Source organism: Chiloscyllium plagiosum, chromosome 44 (genome assembly GCF_004010195.1).
Source record: "Chiloscyllium plagiosum isolate BGI_BamShark_2017 chromosome 44, ASM401019v2, whole genome shotgun sequence".
Classification (NCBI taxonomy): domain Eukaryota; kingdom Metazoa; phylum Chordata; class Chondrichthyes; order Orectolobiformes; family Hemiscylliidae; genus Chiloscyllium; species Chiloscyllium plagiosum.
In genome coordinates, this window is record NC_057753.1 from 14351724 (window position 1) to 14377973 (window position 26250).

The window sequence follows — 26250 nt, forward strand, 5'->3', positions numbered from 1 at the left end:
CAGATCGAACCCGCTGGTTGCACAGGTCAGTCTCAAAGATTGCCCAGGGATCCCTGACCCTGACTCTGACTGAGTCAACATCACCTCCGACTCGGCACCTAGTGAAGGAAAATGGCATTCATTAAACCAATGTGACCCGGATTATGTGATTTTCCCCGGCGAGTGAATTAACAGAGGAAACGAAAACGGTTAAAATTTTAAAGAGAAGGGAATGGGAAGTACGTACTGGATAAGAACACAACAATCAAAACCATAGGTATGAGCGACATCGTCCTTCCTGAGTCTATGTTAAAGGAGTCTGTCCTCCAGTCACGCATCGACAACGCAATTTGGCGGATTGTTGGTTTCTTATCCTCCCTCACAGGCGTTTACGAATGAACAGAAGGGAGGGCGGGTTTGATGACACAGTATTGGTCGCCTGACATCAACATCTGATGTAAATAATACAAGTTTCTTCCCGTCAGTAGGGGGCTCTGCAACAGCATCGTCTCAGTGTCAATGCTGTGTGAAGAATTGAGCACATTATTTGTCAAAAACAGAAAGGGATTCTGTCTCAACCCACACGTGGGGCCAGTTTGGGGACTACAGATTGCCTCAGTATGAGGACAAATCAGCATATGTCTATGGGGATTACAGAGGTGTCCAACATTGAGATGACAGAGTGTGTCAACATAGGAATCACGAAGATGATCAGTTAGGGGTTTACAGCGTCACTCTTTATTTGAATTACAGAGCTGGAGGTGTGGGAACTTTAGATGTGGCAGTGTGAGGGTGACAGATTATCAGAGTGGGGAGAGGTATTCAGTGTCTGATTTGCACAGTCATTATCGTGAGAATGACAGATTTAGTCAATGTGGGGATTTTAGGAGTCAGTGTGGAGATTTAATTTGATATGTTTCGATTTATTGTCATATGTACCTATGTACAGTCAACAACGTTGTCGGTGAACAGTACAGGCAGACATTGTAAGCAAGGACATACAGAGCATATGGTGAAAAAAAGACTTGGACAGAGTAAGGCATTCAGGTAACAAGGCGTATAGCATACGCTCGTCAAGATCACCGTGAACAAGGATCAGCATTATTTGAATGTAGAAAGTCCGTTTACCTGTCTAATAGCGGCAGGGAAGAAGCTGTTCTTGAACCTGCTGGTGGCTGTGTTCAATCTTCTGTATCTTCAGTCTGACGGTTGAGGTTGCAGGAGACCATTACCGGGGTGGATGCAACTTTGATACTGTTGGCAGCCTTTCTGCGGCTACGAGATGTATACATGAATTCCATGGATAGGACGTTGGCTTCCATGCTGGTCTAGGTTGTGCACACGACCTTGTGATTGTAACGGGCGTCAGCAGAACAGTTACTGGGTCAGACTGTTATGCAAACCAGACGGTATGGCTTGCATGGTGCATCTGTAAAAGTTGGCGAGAGCCCTTATGGAGACGCCAGATTTCCTGAGCTGCCTGAGGAAGAAGAGGCTTTGTTGTGTTTTGCCAATTGTCGCATCTACATGAGAAGTCCAGGATAGATTTCCGTTTATTGTCACTACTCGGAAATTGACACTCTCAAGTCTCTCAACTTCCTTTCCATTAATGTAGATAGGGGCGTGTTCTCCTTCTTTCCTCCTGAAATCAATGGTCATTTCTTTAGTTTTGTGGATATTGAGACAAAGGCTGTTATCATTTCACCACGTCACCAAGCCCTCTTTCCCCTTTGTGAAGTCTGATACACAGTTGTTTGACATCAGTCCTACCCGTGGTGACGTCAGCAAATCTGTCGATGGTATTTGTTCAGGATTTGGCAACACATTCGTAGGTGCACAGGGATTACAGCAGGAGGCTGAAAATGCATTCATCGGGGGATAGGGGCTCCAATGTTAAGTATCACCTTAGAGGTGGTGCAGTTGTCTATCTTCTACCTAATTGTGTTCTATGGACCGGCTAAGGATCCACTTGCAGTGTGTGGAGCTGAGACCTGAGACTCTGAGTTTTTAGATCGGTCTAGAGGGGATAATGGTGTTGAAGGCGGAGTGTAATCAAGAAGCAATATTTTGGATTAGTGGTGCTGGAAGAGCACAGCAGTTCAGGCAGCATCCGGGCTGCTCCTCGGATGCTGCCTGAACTGCTGTGCTCTTCCAGTACCACTAATCCAAAATCTGGTTTCCAGCATCTGCAGTCATTGTTTTTACCATCAAGAAGCAGTAGTCTGATGTTGGTGCCCTTGATGTCCAGGAATCTCAGGGATAGGCATAGGGCTGTGAAAATGGTGTTCGCTGTGGACCTGTTACATTGGTAGGTAAATTACGAGGAATAAAGGCAGGCTTGGAGACTGGAGTTGATTGAGGCCATGACCAGCCTCGCGAAGCACTTCATGAATGTGGAGGTTTGAGAGAGAAATGGTGGCAGTCATGAAGGCACATTGCATGCGCTTTCATAGGTACTGGGTTGATGGTCGTCTTCGTGAAGCAGCTGGGACTTTGGCTTATCGGAGCGAGCGTTTAAGATGGAAGTGAATACCCCTGCGTGCAAGTCCGCGCAGGGGCTAAGTGCATGGCTTGGGAATCAGTCTGTTTGCTTTCTTTGTGTTGAGTCCCTGAATGACTGTTCTCATGTCTGCACCATTGACAGAGGGAGCAGGTGCATCTTTGGCTATCGGAGCAGTTGCAGTGTGTGGAGCTGACACCTGAGACTCGGAATTTTGAGATCAGTCTGGAGGGGATAATAGCATTGAAGGCGGAGCTGTAATCAAGAAGCAGTAGTCTGATATGTGGTCGCTTTTATGTATTTGTCTGTCAAAACTGCTTCAGCCTATCTATGTCTTTATTTATAACAGACTTGTTCCTAGTTCCACACAGTGAGGATGCACAATGTTTTGTACAATAACAGGGGCTCCTCTCTCACACACAGGCCGTAATAAATCAATTTATGTTGAGGTTGTTGCATTAAATGCAGCACAGTGATCTTCGTTCTGATACAGATTTATTTCCTGGAATCCTCATCCAACAGTTGTGAGGCTGTGAAACTGACAGCTTTGTAGGTTTTGGCCAGAGATGATAGCAAACACTTTCTGTGAAATGCAGTACTGTCACTGAAGCCGTCCGTTCACCAGATCACAATAGACTGGGAACCCATGGACACAGGCTGCCATCCGGTACCAGGACAGACAGGTATTCTCCCTCGCTCCATCGGATGCGGTGAGTATGACACTCTCTCCACTCATAATGCCACCTCAACCTTCAGCTGGCGAGCGAGAGAATCAGGCAGAATTCTCGAAGGGCCCAAATAATAATGTATGGTGAAAGGATATGGTTAATTCACAGGAGGTTTTGCAATTAGAACTCACACCCTCTAGACAACGCAGAGAAGAGACAAAGAAGAAAAAGGAGAGATGATTTAACAATTAACAAGTGATTTTATAAAATCCTTCAGATGACTGTTCTAAACGTGCAAACATACTCATGAGATAGAAGGATTGGCATTCGACCCTTTAGATCCTCTTCCACCGTTCAGTAAGTTCACAACGGGTCTGAATTTAACCTCAACGCTTCCTGGACATCTCTGATGATGCTTTCATTCCCTTTATGATCAATATGTTTTCTAACGCTGCCTTTAACTCTGCATTTTGCATCCAATGCATTTTGAAAAATTTAACCCCAAAGTGTCAAGAACTAATGTGTCTGGCCGGTTTTGATACCAGGATAACATATAGCTGTTCGATGTATAACCATAGGTACAACTACAGTCACGGTTCCTCCTTTGCCCCGAAGATCTGAGAACAGTGATAGAATCCCTCCGTGCCAGACCTGAAATGAAGAACAAGTATCAATTACAAAATGGTTGACTGGCATCGGTTATACTTGTAATCTTTCAAAGGAACCTGGCATGTTATTCCTCCACATTTATCTGTTAGAATTGATCCCAACAAAACGCAGATACTGATTAGCCACATTATCGCTGCCCTTTGTGTGACAGGGCAGTCAGATAATTAAAGGCATCTGCTCTAAATCCCGGTCCTGCACATGATGCTATCTCTAGCTCGTTGTAAATCCCGGCCCTCTGCATGATGTTCCACCCCCCGCAGTTGGTGGTGGAGGAAGACTGACTTTCAGGAAATTGTCACATTCTGAGCTGGTCAATCTTCATAAAATGGAGAAAAGATAATTCTGTCACATTGGCCTCCATTCAACAGAATCCCAGTACCCTTACTCAAAGGGCTTTGTTCGATTCTGTTTCACTTCCCAATTGATGTCCCTTATTGCTATTAATCCAGTTAATGGCTGCCCCGACAGTATCACACAAATCGCCACTTTTCTACCATACAGGTAATAGTTGTAGCGCCACAAACTTCCTGTTATCAAAACCCTTCTCTCAGATCACCGCGCTGACATCCATGAAATCAATCTGAGGTTTATACAGCAGCATCCCTGATATCACAGCCACCTGATTCAGATTCCCTTTGTTTTCCAGATTTCTTTTGCTTTTTTTTTTGACGTAGGACTCGGGATTGTAGCTCTCCACCGTTTGGATCCTCTGGGTATTCTTCATTGAGCGCTCAATGTCACTTTAATTCCATCCCCTCTGGGCATTTTTTTTATGTCTGTCTCAATGGACACAGAGGCCTCACAGAACGAGGCGAAACGTATATTTGAAAAAGGTCATAATTGTTGTCATCGGTCGTATCACCGTCAGTATCTGTCTGTGTTCATCCATGAATTCACTTTATTTGTGTGTGCGTGTGTGTGTGTATGTACACGTACGTGCCACGCGTGCAATTGTGAACTTTGCAGTTCCAATCTGAATACGTTTTGGTGTGTGCTTGCTGTGTTTCTTTCTGTATGTGTTTTTGTGCATTTCTGCATTCCCGTGGATGTGCTTTAGTCAACGTGTCTGTGGGTAAATAGGAATATTTAGATATACATATCTGCTTTCATGTAAATGCGTCTGTGTTTCAGTATGTGTAGAGTTCTCCTGTTTGTGTTTTATTTGCCTCTAACAGTGTCCGACAGAAACTTGTTCAAAACCTCATAAATGATCAGTCTATTTCCTGATTTTCCTCCATGTGTTGAACGTGATAAAATGCCACATCTGCCGGTACATCTCTGTTCCCGGATCACAGAAAGGTCATACTCCTCGGGGATGCACCCAAAGGCTGGATGCTAAAATGTGCAACTACTCTTCATCGATCACGTCTAATGTTACGCTATTTCAGGGCTGGGTGCCTGTAGAAAAATGATGGTGAAGAAACACGCTTTGTGTTTATCAGAATGAGAACATTTCTTCATTGTATAACCGTGCAGAGTGGAGGGCTCTTGTGACGCCATGGATAATGTCCCGACTTCTGAGTTAGGAGGACTGCGTTCAAGTCGCAACTGCTCCAGATATGTGCATTGAAAACTTGGCAGCTTAGGTGGAAAAGTTATTTCATCAGTTGGAGAGTCTAGGGAACCGGGGACGTATTTTGATAATAAGGAGTCATATATGCAAGACAGACACGAGGAGAAATTTCTTCTCTCAGATGGAAATTCTAAATAATCCTTTACCATTGAGACTAGGTTGCCGACTATGTTCACGGCTGAATAGAAACATGTATCAGCAGTAAGGGAATCATGGCTTCTACGGAAAAAGCAAGAAAGTTAAATTGATGGTCTCAATATTATCCATAATGTCATTGAGTGTTGGTAATGGAATCAATGCCGCATTTCTGCTTCCGTGTCGCAGGGTCTCAAGATCTTGAGATTTCAGTCAAATAAGTGAGTCGACTTGTGGTTAGGAATCTTTATGCATGAGCTGTTGAAAGCTGGGATACACGAGTAAGATCTTGCAAGAAAGGGAGAAAAGTAATGCTTTTAGAATGTAACCAGATTAATGTACAGATAAGTGGGAGTTCAAAACTGCCAGTTATGTAGAAATGCTGGCGTGGAATGAATCGTTGAGCAGTAACTTGAAAGTGCAGAGAGAGATATGAAGTGCCCAATTATCACATTTTGTTCCTTGCGATGATCTGATTCTGTGAGCTGCTAGCAATGATAGCTGCGTTGTTGCTTTAAGTGATAATTGGGGGAAATGCTGCATTTCCACTTGTGGGTTTTGTACAGGAGTGAAACTGACCTGTTTCAGTTTGTTGTTGTGCAAAATAACATGCCACACCATTTGAAATATTCATTGGCCTGTAAAGGAATCACACTGTTTCTAAAGTCTTTGGTAGCAACAATTCACTTTTCAATATCTGGCCTATTCTTCGTACAATAGAACAAACTGTGGCAGTAACTGCCAAGATTGAAGTTGCTGATGTTACAGGTCTGTCACGGAGACTGCCAGAGTACCTCCATTACTGCCTCTCATTGAGATTTCAATACTCCTTCAAAAGGCCATCAACTCCCATAGCTACATGGACTACACCTCCTTCCATCCTGTCTCCCGTAAAAACGCTATCCCTCATTCCCAATTCGTCTGCCTCCACTGCATCTGGCCCAAGAAGACCAGCTCCTCCACGGAACACACCAAATGACCTCCTTCTTCAAAAACTGCAATTTCCCCTCACACATGGTGGATGATGCTTTCCAGCACATCTCATCCACTTCCCGCAACTCCGCCCTCAAACCCCAACCCTCCAACCGCAGAAGGACAGAACCCCCAGAACTCATCTTCCATCCCACCAATTTCCGAATATATTGCATCATCCTCCGCCAGTTCTACCGCCTACAAACAGACACCACCACGGGAGACATGTTTCCCTCCCCACCCCTATCTGTGTTCCACAAAGACCATTCCCTCCACGACGTCCTTGTCAGGTCCATGCCCCCAACCTACGCGCCCTTCCCTTCCGGCACCTTTCCCTGCCAACGCAAGAATTACAAACTTTTGTGAACACACCCCACCTCACCTCAGGCCAAGGCCCCAGAGAAGCATTCCACACCCATCACAAATTTATCTGTATCCGTTCCTCCCAATGTGGTCTCCTCCACATTGGGGAGAGACGACGCCTACTTGCAGAGTAGTTCAGAGAACATCGCTGGGACACCCGCACCAACTAACCAACCCCACTGCCCCGTGGCCGAACACTTCAACTGCCCCTTCCACAGCGCCAAAGACATGCAGGTCCAGGGACTCCACCATCACTACACCCTAACCACCCGACGGCAGGAGAAAGAACGCCTCATCCTCAGCCCTGGGACCCTCCAACGACACAGCATCAATGAGGACTTCACTGGTTTCTTCATTTGCCCTTCCCCAACTATATCCCAGTTCCAAACTTCCAACTCAGCACTGCCTTCAGCACGGACGAGTTAGACCAAAGGGTTTGTTTCTGTGCTGTCTATCTGTACGATTCTATGATTCAATGATGTGACCAAGATGGAGCGACACACCACTGCCCATCAGTAACCCCTAATAATCTCACGTGTAACTCATTTGTGTAGATTCTATTGACGATAATGAGTGTAATCCATTGTAATCTTGCCACTACCTTCATGTTCAATTGACAGGAGTATAGCACCGAAATAAGCAACCGGTCTCCTAGAGGAAGATGTAGACGACATTATGTATGCAAAGAGCTACATGGAGTTTTATAAATGCGAGATACTTGGCATTGATAGAGGAGAAACAGCAGGAGGTCAAGGTTGATATGAAGCAAGTTTTTTTTTTTAAATTGACCCATGTTGTTGGATGTGGGCATCGCTGGCTCAGCAGTATTTATTGCCCATCCATAGATGCCCTGGAGAAGCTGGTGATGAACTGCCTTCTTAAACTGCTGCAGTCCACCACTGTGGATTGACCCACACTGCAGTAGGGAGGGAATTCCATGATTTTGACCAGAGGCAGTGAAGGAAAGGCGATACATTTCCAAGTCAGGATAGTGAGTGACTTGGAGTGGAACTTGAAGCTGGCGGTGACCCCACCTATCTGCTGCCTTTGTCTTTCTAGATGGAAGCGGTCATGAGTTTGGAAGATGCTGTCTGAGAATCCTTTTTTAATCATGCAGTCCATCTTGCAGATAGTGCACACTACTGCTACTGAGCGACTGAGTGGTGGAGGGAATGGATGTTTGTGGATGCACTGCCTATCAAACAGGCTGCTTTGCCCTGGGTGGTGTCAAGCTTCTTGAATATAGTTGGCGCTGCACCCGTCCAGGAAAGTAAAGAGTGTTCCATCACACTCTTGACTTGTGCTTTGTCTATGCTGGACGGCATTAGGGGTGTCAGGAAGTGACTTACTCACCGGAATATTCGTAGCCTCTGACCTGATTTTGCAGCCACTGGCTTCATGTGGCGAGTACAGTTGAGCTTCTGGTCAATGGGAATACTCAGGCTGTTTGTATTGGGCGAGTAAGTGATCACAACACTATTAAATATATGGGGTAGTGGTTGGATTGTCTCTTACTGGTGATGGTCATAGCCTGTGGTCTGTGGCGCGAATGTTACTTGCTATATATCTAACAAAGATTGCATATGAGCCTGACCTTGGTGCGTTTGGACACGGACTGCTTCAGCATCTGAGGAGTCACAAGTGGTGCTAAAATGTCTGAATTCGTCCCCAGTTCTGACCTTATGATGGAGGGATGGTCATTGATGAAACAGCTGAGGATGGTTGGTCCGGGGACTCAACCCTGAGGAACTCCTACCAATATGCCCTTGAGACGAGATGACTAAGCTCCAACAACCACAACCATCCTCCTATGCATCAGATATGAATCTAATCACCAGAGAGTTTGCCCATTGATACCTGGGCAGCACGGTGGCTCAGTGGCTAGCATTGCTGCCTCAAAGCCCCAGGGGCACGAATTCGATTCTAGGCTCGGGCGAGCCTCTGTGTGGAGTTTTTACATTCTCCCCGTGTCTATGTTGGCTAAATTGCCCATAGTGTTCAGGCATGTGCAGGTGAGGTGCACTGGCAAGGCCGAATGAGTTTGGGTGGGATACTCGTCGGAGTGACAATGTGGACTTATTGGACTGAAGGGTCTGTTTCCATACTGTAGGGATTCTATGGCCCAATGCCTCCAACTTTGATAGGCCCCTTGATGCCACACTCGGTCGAATGAAATCCTGACGTCAAGGGCTGTCACTCTCACTTCATCTCTGCAATTCAATTTTTTTTTCTCCATGTTTGACGCAAGGCTGTGATGAGAACAGGAGTTGAGTGTCGCTGGACGAACCAAATCTGGGCTTCAGTGAGCAAGTCATTGCTGAGCAGGTGCTGCTTGATAGGACTGGGGATGATAACTTCCATCACTTTACTGAGGATCGAAAGTTGACTGATGAGGCGGTAATCGGCCAGTTCTTGATTTGTCTTTTTTTTTATGTACAGGGCATATTTTGGCAATGTTCCACATTGTCGAATAAAGGCCAGTGTTGTAACTGTACTGGGGCAGCTTGCCTGGGGGAGTGACACCTTCTGGAGTACAAGTCTTCAGTCCTATTCTTAGCATATTCTAAGGGCCAATATCCATTGCAGCATCCAGTGACTCCAGCTGTTTCTTGATTTCACGTGGAGTGAATCGAATTGGCTGAAGACTAGCATCTGTAATGCTGGGAGCCACTGGAATACAAGATGTATCATTAACTTGGCAATTCTGGCTGAAGACTGATGCGAAGGCTTTAGCCTTACTTTTTGCACTGATGTGCTGAGTTCCTCCATCATTGAGGACGGGGATTTTGCAGAACCACCTCGTACAGTGTCTTATTTAATTGTCCAGCACCTTTCACGAATGGTTCTCACAGCAAGCCAGAGATTAGATCTGATGCATTGCTTGTAGGATCACTTAGCTCTGTCTGTCACTTTCTTCTTACGTTGCTTGGTACGCTGTGTGGTAGCTTCAGAGGTTTGGCACATCTGCTTCATGTATGCCTGTTGTCGCTCCTGACATGTCCTCCTACACTCTCCATTGAACCAGAATTGATCCCTTGGTTTGATGGGATTGCTTTAAGTGACGGATTTGCTGGCCCATCAGGTTACAGATTGCGCTGGAGGAAAGTTCTGCTATGGCCCATAGCGCCTCATGGATGCCCTTCCTTGAGTTGGTAGTTCTGTTCAAAGTCTGTTCAAATTAGCATTGGGATAGTGCTACACAAAACGATGGAGGCTATTCTCAATGTGAAGGCGGCACTTCATCTCGACAAAGACTGTGAATTGGTTGCTCTTACCGATACTGTCATGGACAGATGCATTCGCAGTTGGAGACTGGCAAGGATAATGCATGATTTTCCTTCTTGTTTATTCTATCACCGCCTGCTGCAGACTCATTCAAGCATCTATGACCTTTAGGACTCGACCAGCCTGTTCATTAGTGCTGCTGCCAAGTCACTTTGTGGACATTGAAATTTCCCACGGGTATATTTTGGGTCTTTACCATCCCCAGTGCTACCTCTCAGTGTTGCTCAATATAGTAGAGCACCAATTCATCCACCGAGGGAAGAAGATACATTATAATCACCAGGACTGAGATTAGCCTGAATCCTTGAGACTTCATGGGGACTGGAGTCAATGTCGAGGAATCTTAACAGAACCCCTTGCTGACTGTACACCACTTTGCCGCCACCGCTGCTGGGTCTGTCCAGCCGGTGAGACAGGACATATCCAAGGATGTGATGGTGGTTTCTGGATCATTATATATAAGCTATTTCCATATCAAGCTCGTCTGTGAGACAGCTCTCTAAATTTTGACAGTAGCCCCGAGACATTAGTGAGGAGGAATTTGCAGTGCCGACAGGACTGGTGGTGCTGTTGTCTTTTTCGGTGCCTACGTTGATGCCAGCTGATCCGTCCAGTTTCATTTCAATGTGATTTGTGGCGAATGACAAAACTTGTCAGCTTGCTAGGCCATTTCAGAGCGCAACTGAGAGTCAATTACATTGTTATGGGTCTGGAACCCAGACCAGGTGAGGATGGCATTTTTTCTTCCCTGAAGAATCTTAGTGAACCAGATAAGTTTGCCCAACAAACTACAATTGTTTCAGTGTCAGCAATTGATTCTTTATTCCAGATTTTAAAAAAAAATAAATTCAAATTCCACCGTTTGCCGTGGCTGGGATCGAATCTGCATCTCCAGAACTTTATCGGGGTCATTGGATTAGCAATTTAGCTCTAATGCCACTGGAAGTAACACTGATAAATTTGTTGTTTTTTGAATATGCACACAAAAACACAAACTATCACAGAAAAACGCGCATACAGAGACAAATAAGCACATAACACAATATACATATGCACAATCAGAAATGCACAAACCATACACGCACGTGCGCACAATGGCACACACATGCATGCACGCACAAAGACCTGGTGCCACATTACGTTCACAGTAGATATACAGTTTGATGATCATACGAATGATGGAATGGTCACCATTTACTCAATACATTCAAATCAACACGTTCAGAAGTACCCATTCTTAAGCCCCACCTTCAATAAACTGCGGGTTCTCTTAGAGCTCCTACCTCAAAGCTTTGTGTCAGCAGTGAGTTTGTGAAACTCGGAGAAGGTGAGACCTCTCCCAGCTCACTATCCAGAACATGTGGGAGAGCGAATTGTTGAGTGTGGGGATTTTAATGCGAGTGTTCAGTTATGATTCTGTTCTGTATCTGCATGAGTGACCAGAGTCTGCAGTTTATTGTCTCATCAGTTTCAGGAAGCTCTCGGGTGACAGGGTGACCTGTGGTTAACTTGGTTTCCTCTACATCTGAGCTCGAAACGACATCTTGGAACAGCCCATGATTCACACAAACTGCAACTGGGTGTTCAACAATAGTTCACCGAAGTTTCTGTACAAGGATGAGACAGTTTCGCATCACTGTGTAGTCCCATAAAGTGCAGTAATACACATCAGTGTCAATCAGCTGTAGCCCGGTTATAGTCAAACTGGTGAATTTCTTTAAGGTCTGAAGTTCTGCTGAGAAGCGATGCTGTGCAAAATCCGCAGAATGCTGATAACCGTCATTATCATTCCTCAGTATGTACTCGAGTTGATTATCTGGGTGCTGTCGGTACCACAATAATGAATAGCTGCTCAATGTCGTATCATAGGTACAGGTTAGAGTCACTGCCTCTCCTTCTACCAAAACATATGAGGATAAAGATTGAGTGACAGAATCTTCATGACTGAGACCTGAAAGATAAAACAGGTATAAATTATAAAATGCCTGTCTGTCATCAATTGGACAAAGGAATTGGAAGTGGCGCTGCTTCACATTTACCTGCTAGAATTGCGCCCCACACAAACAAAACACTGAGTAGATGCATTTTCGTTATCTTCTGTAAAGCAGAGTTGCTGGGTATTTGAGTACATCCATTCTGAAACCCCGCCCTCAGTGCTGTCGGGTCACTGGATGTTTCCAAATCATTAAATGAATGAATGTTTTGTTGTCACATATATCTAGACTAACATAATGAAAAGTGTCTGTGACAGTCGTGATTCTTGGAGGGCCGGTGCAGGAGTGCAGACACCATGCATGTTGGCAGACCACAAGCCCTGTTATACACACTCTCCTGAAAACAGAGCACTGATAATTCTGATAGATTGGCTTCCAATCCTGACAAGCAATATCTGATATTACTAGCACCCTTACTCTCAAGAATATCTTGCTTTTCTGCCAGGCCTAACTGGTGTCTCAAGGCTAATAATACAGTCTTATATGTGTAAGAGATGTGTTTGGTTTTTGGGATAGATTCAAACTCAAATGTGTTTGTTTAGTTCATGTAGCACTGTACCGAATCGAAGTGCATGTCTGGAATTGTATGCATTCAAAGAGATATTTTTTTCTGAATAAAGTACATTTTTGAAAGAAAAGGAAAGCCCTGCTGAATTTTTTGCCCCACGTCCCCCACTGACGCCAGTTCTTCTTACGAAACGTCCCCTAGTTTTTTAAGTGCGATACTGTGGTGATTTCCAAAAGGTACATAATCATTGTAGCACCACAAACAACCACCTCTCAGACTAAAACCCATCACACCAACCCTGTGCGGCACTAAACAGACACTCTACCATCTCCAGCTGTATCTCTGATAAAGAAGGTCGCAGTTGTTTTTCGGAGATAGTTGTCTGGAGGAATGATAACGTCTCACAATCTATTCCCCTATTCTCCTCTGCGTTGAACTCAATATAATGTTATTCTCTGCTGGCAAGTCTCCACTGCTGCAGAAGAGTTTGTCAAACGCATCGGGAATTCAATTCGAAGCAACATTCAAATCGAGAGTCACAACAACTCACACAAAGAGATATGTGTTCATCCCTTGCTACTCTAGGGAAGTCATGCTTGAAGAATCTTCTGGAATTGTTTGATGATGTGACCCGCTGAGTGAACAAGGATGAATCAGTAAATATTGTCTATCCAGAGATTCAAAGGGGTTTTGACAATCTTCCACACAAGAGAATACTAATGAAGATTAAAGCTCGTGGTTTCAAAGATAATGTATTGGCATGTGGAAAGAAGTGGTTGGAATAAACGGGCCCTTTTCAGTCGGCAGGCAGTGACCAGCGGGGTGCTGCAGGTTTCAGTGCTGGAACCTCTGCTGTTCACGAAATACATAAATGATTTTGACTAAGGAATTGAATGGGGTGAAAGTGACGACTGCAGATGCTGAAGATCAGAGTCAAAAAGTGTGGTGCTGGAAAAGCACAGCTTGTCAGGCAGCACCTGAGAAGCAGGAGATTCGACGTTTTGAGCATCATGTTCCTGATGCAGAGTTTATGCTAGAAATGTCGATTCTGCTGCTCCTCATGTGCTGCCTTGATCGGCTGTGCTTTTCCAGCACCACACTTCTTGAAGCAAATCACCAGATTTGCAAATGACATTAGACTGGGTGGCAGTGCGGGTTGGGATGAGGATGCCAAGAGATTGCAGGGTGACTTAGATAGGCTGACTGAGTGATAAAAAAAACATATGGCAAATGTAATTTAATGTGGATAAATGTGAGTTATCCACTTTGGTCATAATACCAAGGAAGGCAGCATATTATCTGAATAATGGCAGTTTAAGAAAAGGTGTGGTGCGAACAGACTTGGGTGCCATGATGGAACAGTCGTTGAAGGTTGGTGTGCAGATGCAGTCAGCAGTGAGGAAAGCTAATGCCATTCCCTCCTTCACAGTGATAGGATTTGTGTAGTGGAGTATTTATGACTTGCAGCAGTTATATAGGGTCTTCATGAGGCCACACCTTGAGTATTGTGTGCAGTTATGTGCTTCTCGTCTGAGGAAGGGCATTCTTGCTATTATTGGAGCACAACAAATGTTCACAAGACTGACTCCTGGAATGGAAGATCTGACATATGAGGGAAGATAACATTGAATGGGCTTGTATTCGCTGGAATTTGGGAAAATGAGGGGGGATCTCATTGAACCATATACCGTCCTGATGAGACTGGGCGGATTAGATGTGGCAAAAACAATGTTCCTGATGTTGGGAAGCTTATAACTAGGGTGTTGCAGTCTAAACATAAGGGATAAGCCATTCAGGGCAGCGATAAGAGAGGATTTCTTCACTCAGAGTTGTGAATCATTGAAATTCTCTCCTACAGGAAACCGGTTCATTTTATATATATTCAAGATGGAGCTAGACGTGGCCCTTGTGGCAAAATGGATGAAGGGCACGTGGAAAGGACGGGAATAGGATACTGAATTTGCATTATCAGCCATGATCGTATTAAAGGTGGTGCAAGCTCGAAGGGCCGAACGGCCTACGCCTGCACCTAATTACAATGTTTCTGCTTCTGCACGCAAAGCATGTTTGAGCAAACATATTTCCCGCAGTCTGGAATAACAAAACATATGTTTGTAATACCTTAATGAGGTTCAAATGTGAATAGTTCCATACGTTAGAGTTCAGGAGTGAAAATGAGTGTCTAATCAGTAAATTGACAGAGCAAATCAATACATTAAGCAACTTTTCCAGTATTTGGAAGACAACTGAAGTACAACTGGTCAGTGAAGAGAATCTAACTTTGAGTCTGCTTTTGCAACCAGCCTCTTTTATTTCTGAGATTTGCCCATTATGTGCAAACCATCCCTGATCCAGAAATTCACGATGAACAAACAGCCTCGCTACTAACTGTGGACTTTTATTCTGGGACACCAACATAGGACATATGGAAGGGTTTGGTCAGAATGACAAGTCGGTAAAGAAAGAGAAACCACGGACAAAAGAAACATCTAAATATCACCAGTGAATTGGTGAATGTCTTCTGAACATGCGAACAGACAGTATCAAAAAATGCACACTGCTGCTGTGGGTTAGTTAATGCTGCTGTCAATTTGAAAGATGCTGCTATGACTCTCTCTCTGTCTGAGTCCCTGAATCGTTTGTTATTCTTCGTGTGCACTAACGTACACCCGCCAACAGAGGGTGCAATTGCATCGTGTTGAACTGAAGGGAGAGAGGCTGTGGAGGTGCCGGTGTCGGACTGGGGTGGATTAAGTTAAAAATTGCACAATATCTGTTCATAGTCCAATAGGTTTACTTGGAAGTGCAAGTTTTCGGAGAGCCGCTCCTTCTTCAGGTAGCTAGTGCGGGAGGATCATAGGACACATATCATCCTGCCCCACTAGTTACCTAATGAAGGAGCAACTCTCCAAAAGCTTGGACTTCCAAAGAAATCTGTTGAACTCTAAAGGGGTGTTTTGTGATTTTTAACTCTGAACACAGAGAGGTAGAGAAAGAAAATGCAAGATTATTTTGCTTTTATAAACTCATTCTTTATCATCCAGTCAGCTTATCTCAGAAAGTGATGGCCAGTTGCTGTTGAGCTGACAATAGAAGCGTGAAACGCCTCTGCAGATGAACGTTTCTCATCTTTGTAACGTACGTCACAAAAGACAATGACAAAAACTGAAAAATACACAACAGAACACATTAAAATACACGCGAAAAGATATTAAACCAAATATGCACGACCAGACGTGCATACATGCGCACGGACACATATACATGACACTAACACCAGAATGTGCAGATGGAAACGTTCGGAGGTCCATGTCGTGCCTTTGGTCAGTGTTGAGTGGAGGTATAAAAACAGCTCTGGCCTGTTGTGCCCCATAAAGAGGAGAGCAGTTTTTTTTAATCACCGTGTTGCACTGCTGTCAATAAGGAATGAAGGCGCAGATAAGATGAACGTTGATTATTCTAAAGTTGAATAAAATTATCCCAGGTGAGTTACACTAAATTGTCACCCTTGACTATCATGCGATCTTTTTGCAATTCCACTTTGTGTTATTACTTGATTTTGAAAATAGACCATTTATTATTGAGTGTTGGTAAATAAGCATAAAAAGCAACTCCTTCCAAACCAATGACCACTATCATGTAGAAGGACAAGGGCAGCCGATAAGCAAGAGCACCACCAACTTAAGTTCATCTCGAAGTCAGTCCCCATCCGAACATGCAAATATATCACAGCTCCTTCAGCGTCACTGGGTCCAGCTTTGTCCACCCCTTTCTAAATGTTCCTTGTGTCTACCTCCACACGAAGCACTGCAGGCATTTCGAAAGGGAGCTCACGACGACCCTCTCCAGGGATATTAAGGATAGGCACAAAATATTGTGTCCGCAAGTGGCGCCAAATCTCCTCGAGGAACAAATCACGGAATACCTAATAGCATCATGGCTGGCACGGTGGCTCAGTGGTTAGCACTGCTGCCTCACAGCGCCAGGGACCCGCATTAATCTCCAGCCTTGGGCGATTGTCTATGTGGAGTTTGCACGTTCTCACTGTGCCTTGCGTGGGTTTCCTCCAGTCAGGTGAACTGGCCATGCTAAGTTGTCCATAGCATTCAGGGATGTGTAGGTTAGATGCATTAGACAGGACCAAATGTTAAGTAATAGGTTAGGGGAATAGGCTTGCGTGGCATAATTTTCCGATGGTCAGTGTAGACTTGTTGCAAACAAGGGCCTATTTCAACACTGCAGGGATTCTATTCTATAATTGATCAATCAAAATCAGATATTTCTTCAAAGTAAATGTTTTGAACCTGACATATGGTGGGTTAATGTGAACGGTGCAGACGTCATTTTTGCTCTGCAAGATACTGAGACGTTTTTTAATCATTTGAAAAGAAATAGTGCGTCTATGTGAAGAGGTACAAAATGTGCCCAATGGAATGAATAGCCAGTTTCCCCACTGGGACATACAGTGTCTTTCCAGGGTACTGGAAGCATGTACCCTTATCTCCTCTCATCATCTGTCCCATGGAGTTTGTTTCCACCTTACAGACCACCCGGTCAAAGAGTGGATAACACCGTCTCCTCCTGCATTAGAGGCTGTGAAACTTTCATAAGTGACAATGAATTGAAGCAGCAGCACTCTACTTAACTTTTTCAAGTGGCACTGGTGGCGTGGTCGACGGGAGCCACAGTTTCCGATCGCTGTCGAGGGCAGCGTGGTGAAAGCAATGTCAGGTCACCCTTCACCGGAAGCTGAACTGCTGCACTTTGACCAATTGTGCCATCGAGACAGAGAATTCTGCCCTCTCCCTCTGGATTCTGATCTTCACTGTCATACAATCCAGTGAGCAGCCATTATAGAAACTCTAGGGAGACAGGAGATATACTCACAGTCTCAGCTACTCAAGCACGACAACCTTACAAAGGAGGAGCAACAATTGAGAGAAAATTCATTATGTGGAGGGGTCATGCTCGATTAGGAAGTAATCCATGAATCTTGATGGGTGAACATCTAGCATGTACACACTTTCTAAACAATCGGTTCAGCGACGCGATCGATACCTCTGGATCAGTTAGAACATACAACATAGAAGAGTACAGGCCCTTCGGCCGTCGATGTTGTGCAAACTAGTGAAACTAATCTGAAGCCCATCTAACTTACACTATTCATTTTCATCCATATGTCTCCGAATGACGATTTAAATGCCCTTAATTTTGGCGAGAATACTACTGTTGCAGGCAATGCGTTCCACACCGCTACTACTCTCTGATTAGGGAAACTACTTTTTATATCTATCCTATATCTATCACCCCTCAATATAAAACTCTGTCCCTTTGTGCTCGCCAGCACAATCCAAGGAAAACGGCTCTCACTGTTCATCCTATCTTACTCTCTGATTTTCGTTTATATGGAATTAAGTCAGCGCTCAACCTTCTTCTCTCTAATAAAGACAGCCTCAATTCCCTCAGCATTTTAACATAAGACTTTCCCACCATACGAGGCAACATCCTGGTAAATGTCCTCTGAACCCTTTCAAAAGCTTTCACATCCTTTTTATAATGTGGTGACCAGAACTGTACGCAATACTACAGATCCAGCTGCACAGAGTTTTGTACGGTGGCAGCATGACCTCATAGATCAGAAACTCAGCTCCTCTACTAATGAAAGCTAACAAACCATGTGCTTTCTGAACAACCCAATCAAACTGGGTGGCAACCTTCAGGGATCTGTGCACATGGCATGGAGATCTCTGTGTTCATCCACACTACCAAAAATCTTACCATTAGCCCAGTAATCTTTACTCCTGTTACTCCTTCACACTTTTCTGCATTAAATTCGAATTTCCACATCTCAGCTCAGCTCAGCGGCATATCAATGTCCCTCTGCAACCTGCAACATCCTGCTGCACTATCCACTACACCACCAACTTTGGCGTTATTCACAAATTTGCTAACCCATCCCTCAATGCCCTCATCCAGGTCATTTATAAAAATGACAACAGCGGTGGCCATAAACAGATCCTTGTTGTATACGACTAGTAACTGAACTCCAGGACGAACATTTCCCATCAGCCACCACCCTCTGTCTTCTTTCAGCTAGCCAATTTCTGATCCAAATCGCTAAAGCGCCATCAATCACATGCCTCCATATTTTGTGCAAGAGCCTATTGTGGGGAACCTTATGAAACGCCTTACTGAAATCCACGTACACTCCATCACCCGTTTCACCCTCAAACACCGGTTTGTTCACCTTCCCAATGAACTCAATAAGGTTTGTGAAGCACGACCTACCTTTCACAAAACAGTGTTGACTATTCCTAATCAACTTATTTCTTTCTAGATGATTATAAATCCCACCTCTTATAACATATTCCAACACTTTACCCACAACCGAAGTAAGCCTCACTGGTCTATAATTGCCAGTGTTGTCTCTACTCCACTTCTTGAACAAGGGAACAACATCTTCTACCCTCCAGACTCCTGGCACTATTCCTGCAGACAGTGCATGCATAAAGATGAAAGCCAAAGGCCCTGCAATCTTCTCCCTGGCTTCCCAGAGAATCCCAGGATAAATCCAATCCAGACCAGGAAACTTACCTATTTTCGCACTTTCCAGACTTGCTACCATCTCCAATGTGAACTTCAATCCCATCTATTTTTGTAGCCTGTGTCTCGGCATTCTCCTTGACAATTTTGCCTACGTTCAGTGTGAATGCTGATGAAAAATATCCATTCAGCACATTCCCTATCTCCTTTGACTGCACAATCCACTTCCCTACTTACTCTAGTCATTCTTTTATTCGATATACCATAGAAAGCCTTAGTATTTTCCTTGATCCTATCTCCCAACGACTTTTCCTTTCCCCTCCTGGCTCTTCTTCCCTCTCTGTTTTAGGTGAGGTAAGAAATCAGATCTATGTGACCGAGAAGTAGAAACTACCACAGCCCAACAATAGTTTCTAAGAAACACAAGTGTAACTCACCTGAATTGACTTAATTCCAGATAATCAGCATAATCAATGTTAATCGTTGCTCTGTCTGCACAGTCCACACATAATCCTTGGGTAAAGTCTGGTTTTGACACTAATACTATGGGTGAGTTTAATCCGTTGCAACTTCCTTCCATTATGTTGTTTTTGACAGTGTGCTCAATCACTTTTTGAACATATGCCAACTTCAGAGTGCTATGTCCACGAGGAGGCCACGTAACAGGAGCAGCGTTTCCTATGTCTACGTCATGCATAATTAGATCAGTATTTCCAAGCTTATGCCAACATAGCTCCCCATATGATTGCAATAACTCTTTCACATAATTTCAATTTAACTCAATAATTTCTTTAACTTTTTGGTAACGTCCTCGTGTCCAATTCAAGTGAAGGAATGTTTAATTCAGAATTGGCATAACATGGTTCTTCACTGTGACTTCAAAAAAGCAACACATTCGCCTTTTGCTTTCCTTCCCTATAAAAGTATTCTTTTCATCATGTTCGCAGAACACATTCAGTGAGATTTCTTTCTATTCAGCATTCCGATCCTATAATTCATCTCGTTCAATTTACTTTCAGTTTGATAAGGCTCGTTGAACATTGTCAGAAATGTACATAGATCACTGAAAGTAACACTAACAGTTTATCTTCACTAGAAACCTTGAGGATTTGTTTGTTTCTTTCTGCTTCCTGATTCATCACATGCTGGATTATTTTTAAATGCTGCCTCGCCAAATCACCCGCTCTGTTGAATGTCTCCATAAAATTTGACATATGGTTGAAATATGCGGTCTCTGAAATCTGACTCATCAATTTTGCGTGAAGTTATTTCAGTAGTCCGCTCATCTCGTGCCCAAAAACTAAGGCAAATGGATTGAATTTTGTAGATTCATTTGGGTCATCTGTAATCGTGGAAAGTACAAATGGAATTCCTTTAACCAAATCTTCTGGCTTGTCTTGACATTACACGCTCAACATGTTTTTTTAAAGTTTGTTGCCACTATTCTAATGTTCCCTACGATTCTCGATATACTCAGCAGATTTGAATTGTTTTATTCCCAACCTGCCCGCAACTTATTTGAATCATTTCAACTTGCATTTCGGTTAATCTGATTATATCTTTGTAGGTAGTCCACGTCTAGTAGAAAAAAAGGAAGTTAATTAACCGTGTGAGCAGCACGGCGGCACAGTGGTTAGCACTGCTGCCTCACAGCGCCAGAGACCTGGGTTCAATTCCCGCCTCAGGCGACTGACTGTGTGGAGTTTTAGTTTTGTGGATATTGAGACAAAGGCTGTTATCATTCCACTGTAAGTAATCTAATCTAACCTTTCTACAATCCTTGTATACATGATGCAGCAGAATGCAATGGCCTCTGTAAATGTCGTGAAAACATCAGTTATGGTCAACAAATACAGAATCTCAAATCTTGTTTGAGGTAAGGGCCTTACATAATCAATTAAGACACCCGAAATGGTCTCTCAAATGCTGGAAGAGATATTAAGAATGCTGGTGTTATTGCTGCATGACGTTATCAAAATGTCTGACACGCATGACAGCTCCAAATAATTCAATTATGTCCTTATGCAGTCAAGGCCAATAATTTGTTTCGTATTTTGGCTTGAGCTTTTCTTACTCGCAAATGGTCTCCTCCTGATAATTCATGTGCTACTAACAACAGCGTTTTTCTATAACCCACGGGTATTGCAACTCGATAAACGTCTGCCTTTTTGACATCCGCCTGAATATGGGATGGTCTCCATTTCTTCTCTCAAGGCTTTGGTTTTAGGATAACAATATTTTCGGAAACGCTCAGATTCTTCTTCTCTGTATGTTTTTTTTGAAGCAGTTATTCTGGTCTTTCGTCCTTCTGTTATCATTCAGTTAATTTCTCTCGACAAATAATATTAACATTGTCCTCCATTTTCATTTTCTCAACAATTTAATCAAGCATGGTCTCTGATATTCCTATTTTAAATTCCTTCCTTATTCTCTGATTTCTCCTCCTGTTTCAAATTATGGATTCGAGACATTGTTGCCGAAAAGTCAAGAAAAACTCAGGATGAATGACTTGTAATACTTGCCTGATTTTCCACTGGCTTCTGAAACATTGTTGGCATACCCTCATCTGTGATCCAGCTCTATCATTCCCAAGGATGAATTGTACTCGTGGAACCGAGCATTTCCACCACATCACCACTTTTCACTGGATTATCCAACATCACTTTACATAATGAAACACTGTTTTTTTTTCCTCATGAATTCCTCGTATTAGCACCTTTACTGGCAATTCTCCTTCTGAATGGCATATTCCCTCCACTATCAACATCAAAGATTGGAATGTTCCCGTGTCTCTTAAAGTTTTCATTTCTTTATCGGCTGCTCCTGGTTGATACCTTGCTCTTGCAAGGTATTATTTTTCTTGGATCAACAACGCCCACATAGTCGCAGCACATTTCATTTGTTATGCCCCTTTCTCAAATGAAATAAGAAGGGTATCTGCATTGTTCAACTAATACAACGCTAGAACATAGTTAAAAAGATCTCATCAACCATGGGTAAGAATGGACTTGCTCGTCATCACCAGCCTCCTCAATAATTCAATTTTATATGTGCATTTGCGCCCTTTTAAATCGACATGGCTCTCTTAATGCCAGTTTTTAATGTTCAACCTCTCCCCCTTTCTGCTATTGATCTCCCTCTTTCTCACTTTATCCTCTCCCTTCCTCATTTTTTTTCTGCTAGAGCTTTCCTCTCATTTTCCTTTTGCTTTCCTTTTAATCGAGATTCAAACTGTTTTATTTCCTTTCTTCTTCCCTTTCAATCTAATTCAAGCTGGTTCATTTGTAATTGAATGTTAAGCATTTGTAAAAATTCCGATGTCATTTCCGGTCATCATAAATGTCAAGTTACGGCTGCAATTCCCTCTCGTTTTCACACAGTCAAAGACAACACAAACTGCAATTTGTGTGCCAATTGCATAAGCTGTGTCTTTATTCCCATCTGTAAAACATAAAAAGTGACTTCTTCCTCCACGACAAGCAATCCTTAAGCGACTGAAAAACTACCCAACGCATATCCTGTTTTAACAAACCGAATTGAAAACTCAAAAGAAAATACACTACCGCTTGCAATTCGCAGATGTTGAGTTCAACAATTCTAAGTCCAAACTGAAATTAGCAGTTTTGATCCGGGTCAAACTGCCAGTTTGTTATCGAACACACCAGACCCATTCAAAATGTCTTAAGAAGGTAGAATACACCCTTTCATTCCATTGTTATTTTACACGTAAACATCAAGTGCTATGCCGATGCAATTTTATTGGTCAAACCACTCGATGTTAAGCAAAACATTATTTAGTCAACCACTGTAATTGAAATAAAATAAATCAAGACGAACTTACAATAATTTATGCCTATTGGAAAACTGTACAAAATAATAGATAATCTTACTACTAAACAGTAACTTTTCTAATTTAGTAACATCCAATAAACGCTGCTGTGGCAAAAATGCAAATTTAGAAAAGCACATTGTCTCCTGTGCAATCTATTAGCAAGAAAGAAATGCATGTACCAGCTACAATCCAGGAGAAAAGAAGGCCAATAGATAATTCTCAGTGGGGGAGGGCAACCCGAAGAGATTTACTGACTTCCAATCCTTCTGAGTCTCCAGGAACAACTGCTGAAAGCTTACTGAAGAAAGTCCTAAATCTGTAAGAGATTGCCCATACCCTCACAGGTTATTTCTATTATTCCAACTTTTAAAAAATAACCAAAACCTCACAAGTTGTTTATCTTCTCATCGGATGTTCGGTACTCGCTTCCAATCTCTGCAGAAAGAGTAAAGCACACCTCTTCAAAGCACAGTATCGTCACTCACACATACTCTCAGAAACACACACACACACACACGAAGTAAATGCACACAGCTTCATGTGATCACGCTGTTGATGAAATGATTAATGCAACTTTCCATCAATGCAATCAAATCAGCATCTTCAGCCATTATAAATATCCCTTCTCAGTAATCCTCTGTGATGTCTCTCGGTACTCCATTCTCACTATCTTCTGTGGGCGATGAGGATGGGAAACTCAGAGAAGGAGCTGTCTCCCAGTTCACTAATCAGAGAAGAGCGAAGTGTTGTTTATGGGGATTAGAATGCGTGTGTTCACACAAGATTCAATCCTGTGTCTGTGCTATGGTCAGAGTCTGCTGCTGATTTCCTTAGCATTTCCAGGAAACAGTTTGGTTTCAGTGTGATGCAAGGTTAATTTGGTTTCCTTTTGGTGAAGGTAGGAACTCCTGAAAGCACATCGTAACTTTCTGAACATCTGCGAAAAAAAACATCAGACCGATAATTCTATGATGCAAAGACAATTTTTGTACAGGGGGGAGACTGATTGTCACCACTGTGCGGGCCCAGAAAGCGCAGTAATACACCGCAGCATCAGCCAGTTCGAGCCCAGTGATAGTCAAACTGGTGAATTTATACAAGGTCTGAAGTTCGATGGAGAAGCGACTTTCAGCAAAATCTGCTTTGTCCTCATAACCAGCATAAGTTTTCAACGCTATGTACTCGGGCTGTGAGTCTGGATGCTGTCGGTACCAGAATAATGAATATTTGCTCAATGTAGTATCATAGGTACAGCTTAGAGTCACTTCCTCTTCTTCTGTCCGAATATCTGAGGAGAGTGACTGAGTGACAGAATCTCCATGACTCAGGTCTGAAAGAGAAAACAGACATGAATTGTAAAGCGTCAGAGTGGCCTCAGTTTGAACGATTATTTGATAACGCAATAAAAATTGGATTTCATGCATGTTGACCTGTTAGATTTGCTGCCCACAAAATCCAGATGATGAGTGTCCACATGGTCGCTGTCCTCTGTGCAACAGTAGAGTCGGAAATTTGAAGACACACATCCTAATAAGCGGCTGTGAGTAAAAGATTGACGTGTGTCTGAATGTTCCACGCCTTGTATGGGCGTGTGGGCGGGAGAAAGAGAGTAGATTCTCAGCGAATTGACACATCCCAATCTGAGTTACAGTCATTGCACTTAAAATGGAGTAGGGAGAATTCTAATGCATTAACTTCCAACCATGTTGAACAATTCCCCTGATCTGCAGTACCTTCACTCTCAATACTGCTCTTTTACTTTCCTGCCCCACTTCCCCATTGACGCCAATTCTTGTTATTAATCAGTTTAGGTCTGTCCCCAGATTGACCACACCGCCCTCGAAATTTCTACATCACACGTGATGCTTGCATCCCCATAAACTGTCCCCTCTCAAATTACAATCCAAACTTCCACACCAATAGATTTTATGTCGTCCTTAACCAGCAATATGCGAAAAAAATATGGAGTGTAGATGCTGGATATCAAAATCGAGAATATGGTGCTGAAAAAGCACAGCAGGTCAGGCAAGCTCCGAGGAGCAGGATAATCGACGATTCGGATAGGAATCAAGAGCTTATGCCCAAAATATTGTTGTTCCTTGGATGCTAACTGATCTGCTGTACTTTTCTAGCACCACACCCTCGATGAATTTAGCAGTATCCCTGATATCACTTTCAACGGATTCTCTCTTATTCTGGACCTCTGTTGCTGTTTCTCCGTCCTCAGCTCAATATGAGCATACTCTGCCTACGTCTTATCCTCTCTGAATTCTTCACTGAGCTCAGTCGCAACTTTCGTCCAACACTCTTAGGGTGTTTGCTGATTGACTGAACACAGAGGCCTCACAGTGCAGGATCCACTCGACATCGGAATCATTTTAAAGTAGCAATCTTCGTTTCTCGCACCTCACTTTGTGTGTGTGGAGGGGAGGGGTGAGAAAGAGAGAGAAGGAGAGAGAATGCTTGCACGTGCTTCTATCTGTGAAATGGTAAATATTTGTTTAAGCTTTCACTGAATTTAATAGAGTCGAAACCTCGCTTCAAACCTTCACTTCAAATCCCGTTTAAAGTACAACATTTTCTTCCTCTGCAGTGGCATGAAGCTGTTTACTACGCAAAGTGGAATTCGCTTGTGAATTGTTCAGAGGGAGATGAGCAGCAGACAGCAGCATCCAACCTTACAGCAGCTTAAGCGTGCATACACACATGCACACACACACACACGCTCACGGCAAATGCAAGTATTAGAGCTGGCCAGTGGGAAGATTTCAGATGGATCATTGAGGGAATTAGAAAGACGGTCAGTTTGGAGAAACCAGATGTGTGCAGCGTGTAGTATACAGATCCACATAATCAAAGAACAATTAAAAAGAATGCAGCACAGGACAGGCCATTTGGTCCTCTGAGCCCCTGCTGACAATTGAGACTTACAGCGTCTGTATCTCTCTATTTCCTGCCTATTCGTGTATTTGTCCAAGTGCCTCCAGAATGCTGCTATTGAGTCTGCTTCCACCATCTTGAAAAATGTTCATATTACAGAGGAGGAAGTGTTGGATGTCTTGAAATGCATAAAGGTAGATAAATCTGCAGGACCTGATCAGGTGTACCCTAGAACTCTGTGGGAAGCTAGAGAAGTGATTGCTGGGCCTCTTGCTGAGATATTTATATCATCGATAGTCACAGGTGAGATGCCAGAAGACTGGAGATTGGCTAACATGGTGCCACTGCT

The 26250-nt window shown here is 43.4% G+C and overlaps 2 gene segments (V, D, J or C); both read right to left on the minus strand.

Annotated features, from left to right (window-relative positions):
- Positions 1-11739: 11739 nt before the first annotated feature.
- LOC122543729 lies at positions 11740-12235 on the minus strand. The segment is given in 2 exon segments: positions 11740-12095; positions 12184-12235. Coding segments are annotated over 2 exon segments (402 nt in total).
- Positions 12236-15695: 3460 nt separating this feature from the next.
- On the minus strand, positions 15696-24497 carry LOC122543730. The segment is given in 3 exon segments: positions 15696-15811; positions 23980-24351; positions 24452-24497. Coding segments are annotated over 3 exon segments (534 nt in total).
- Positions 24498-26250: the final 1753 nt, after the last annotated feature.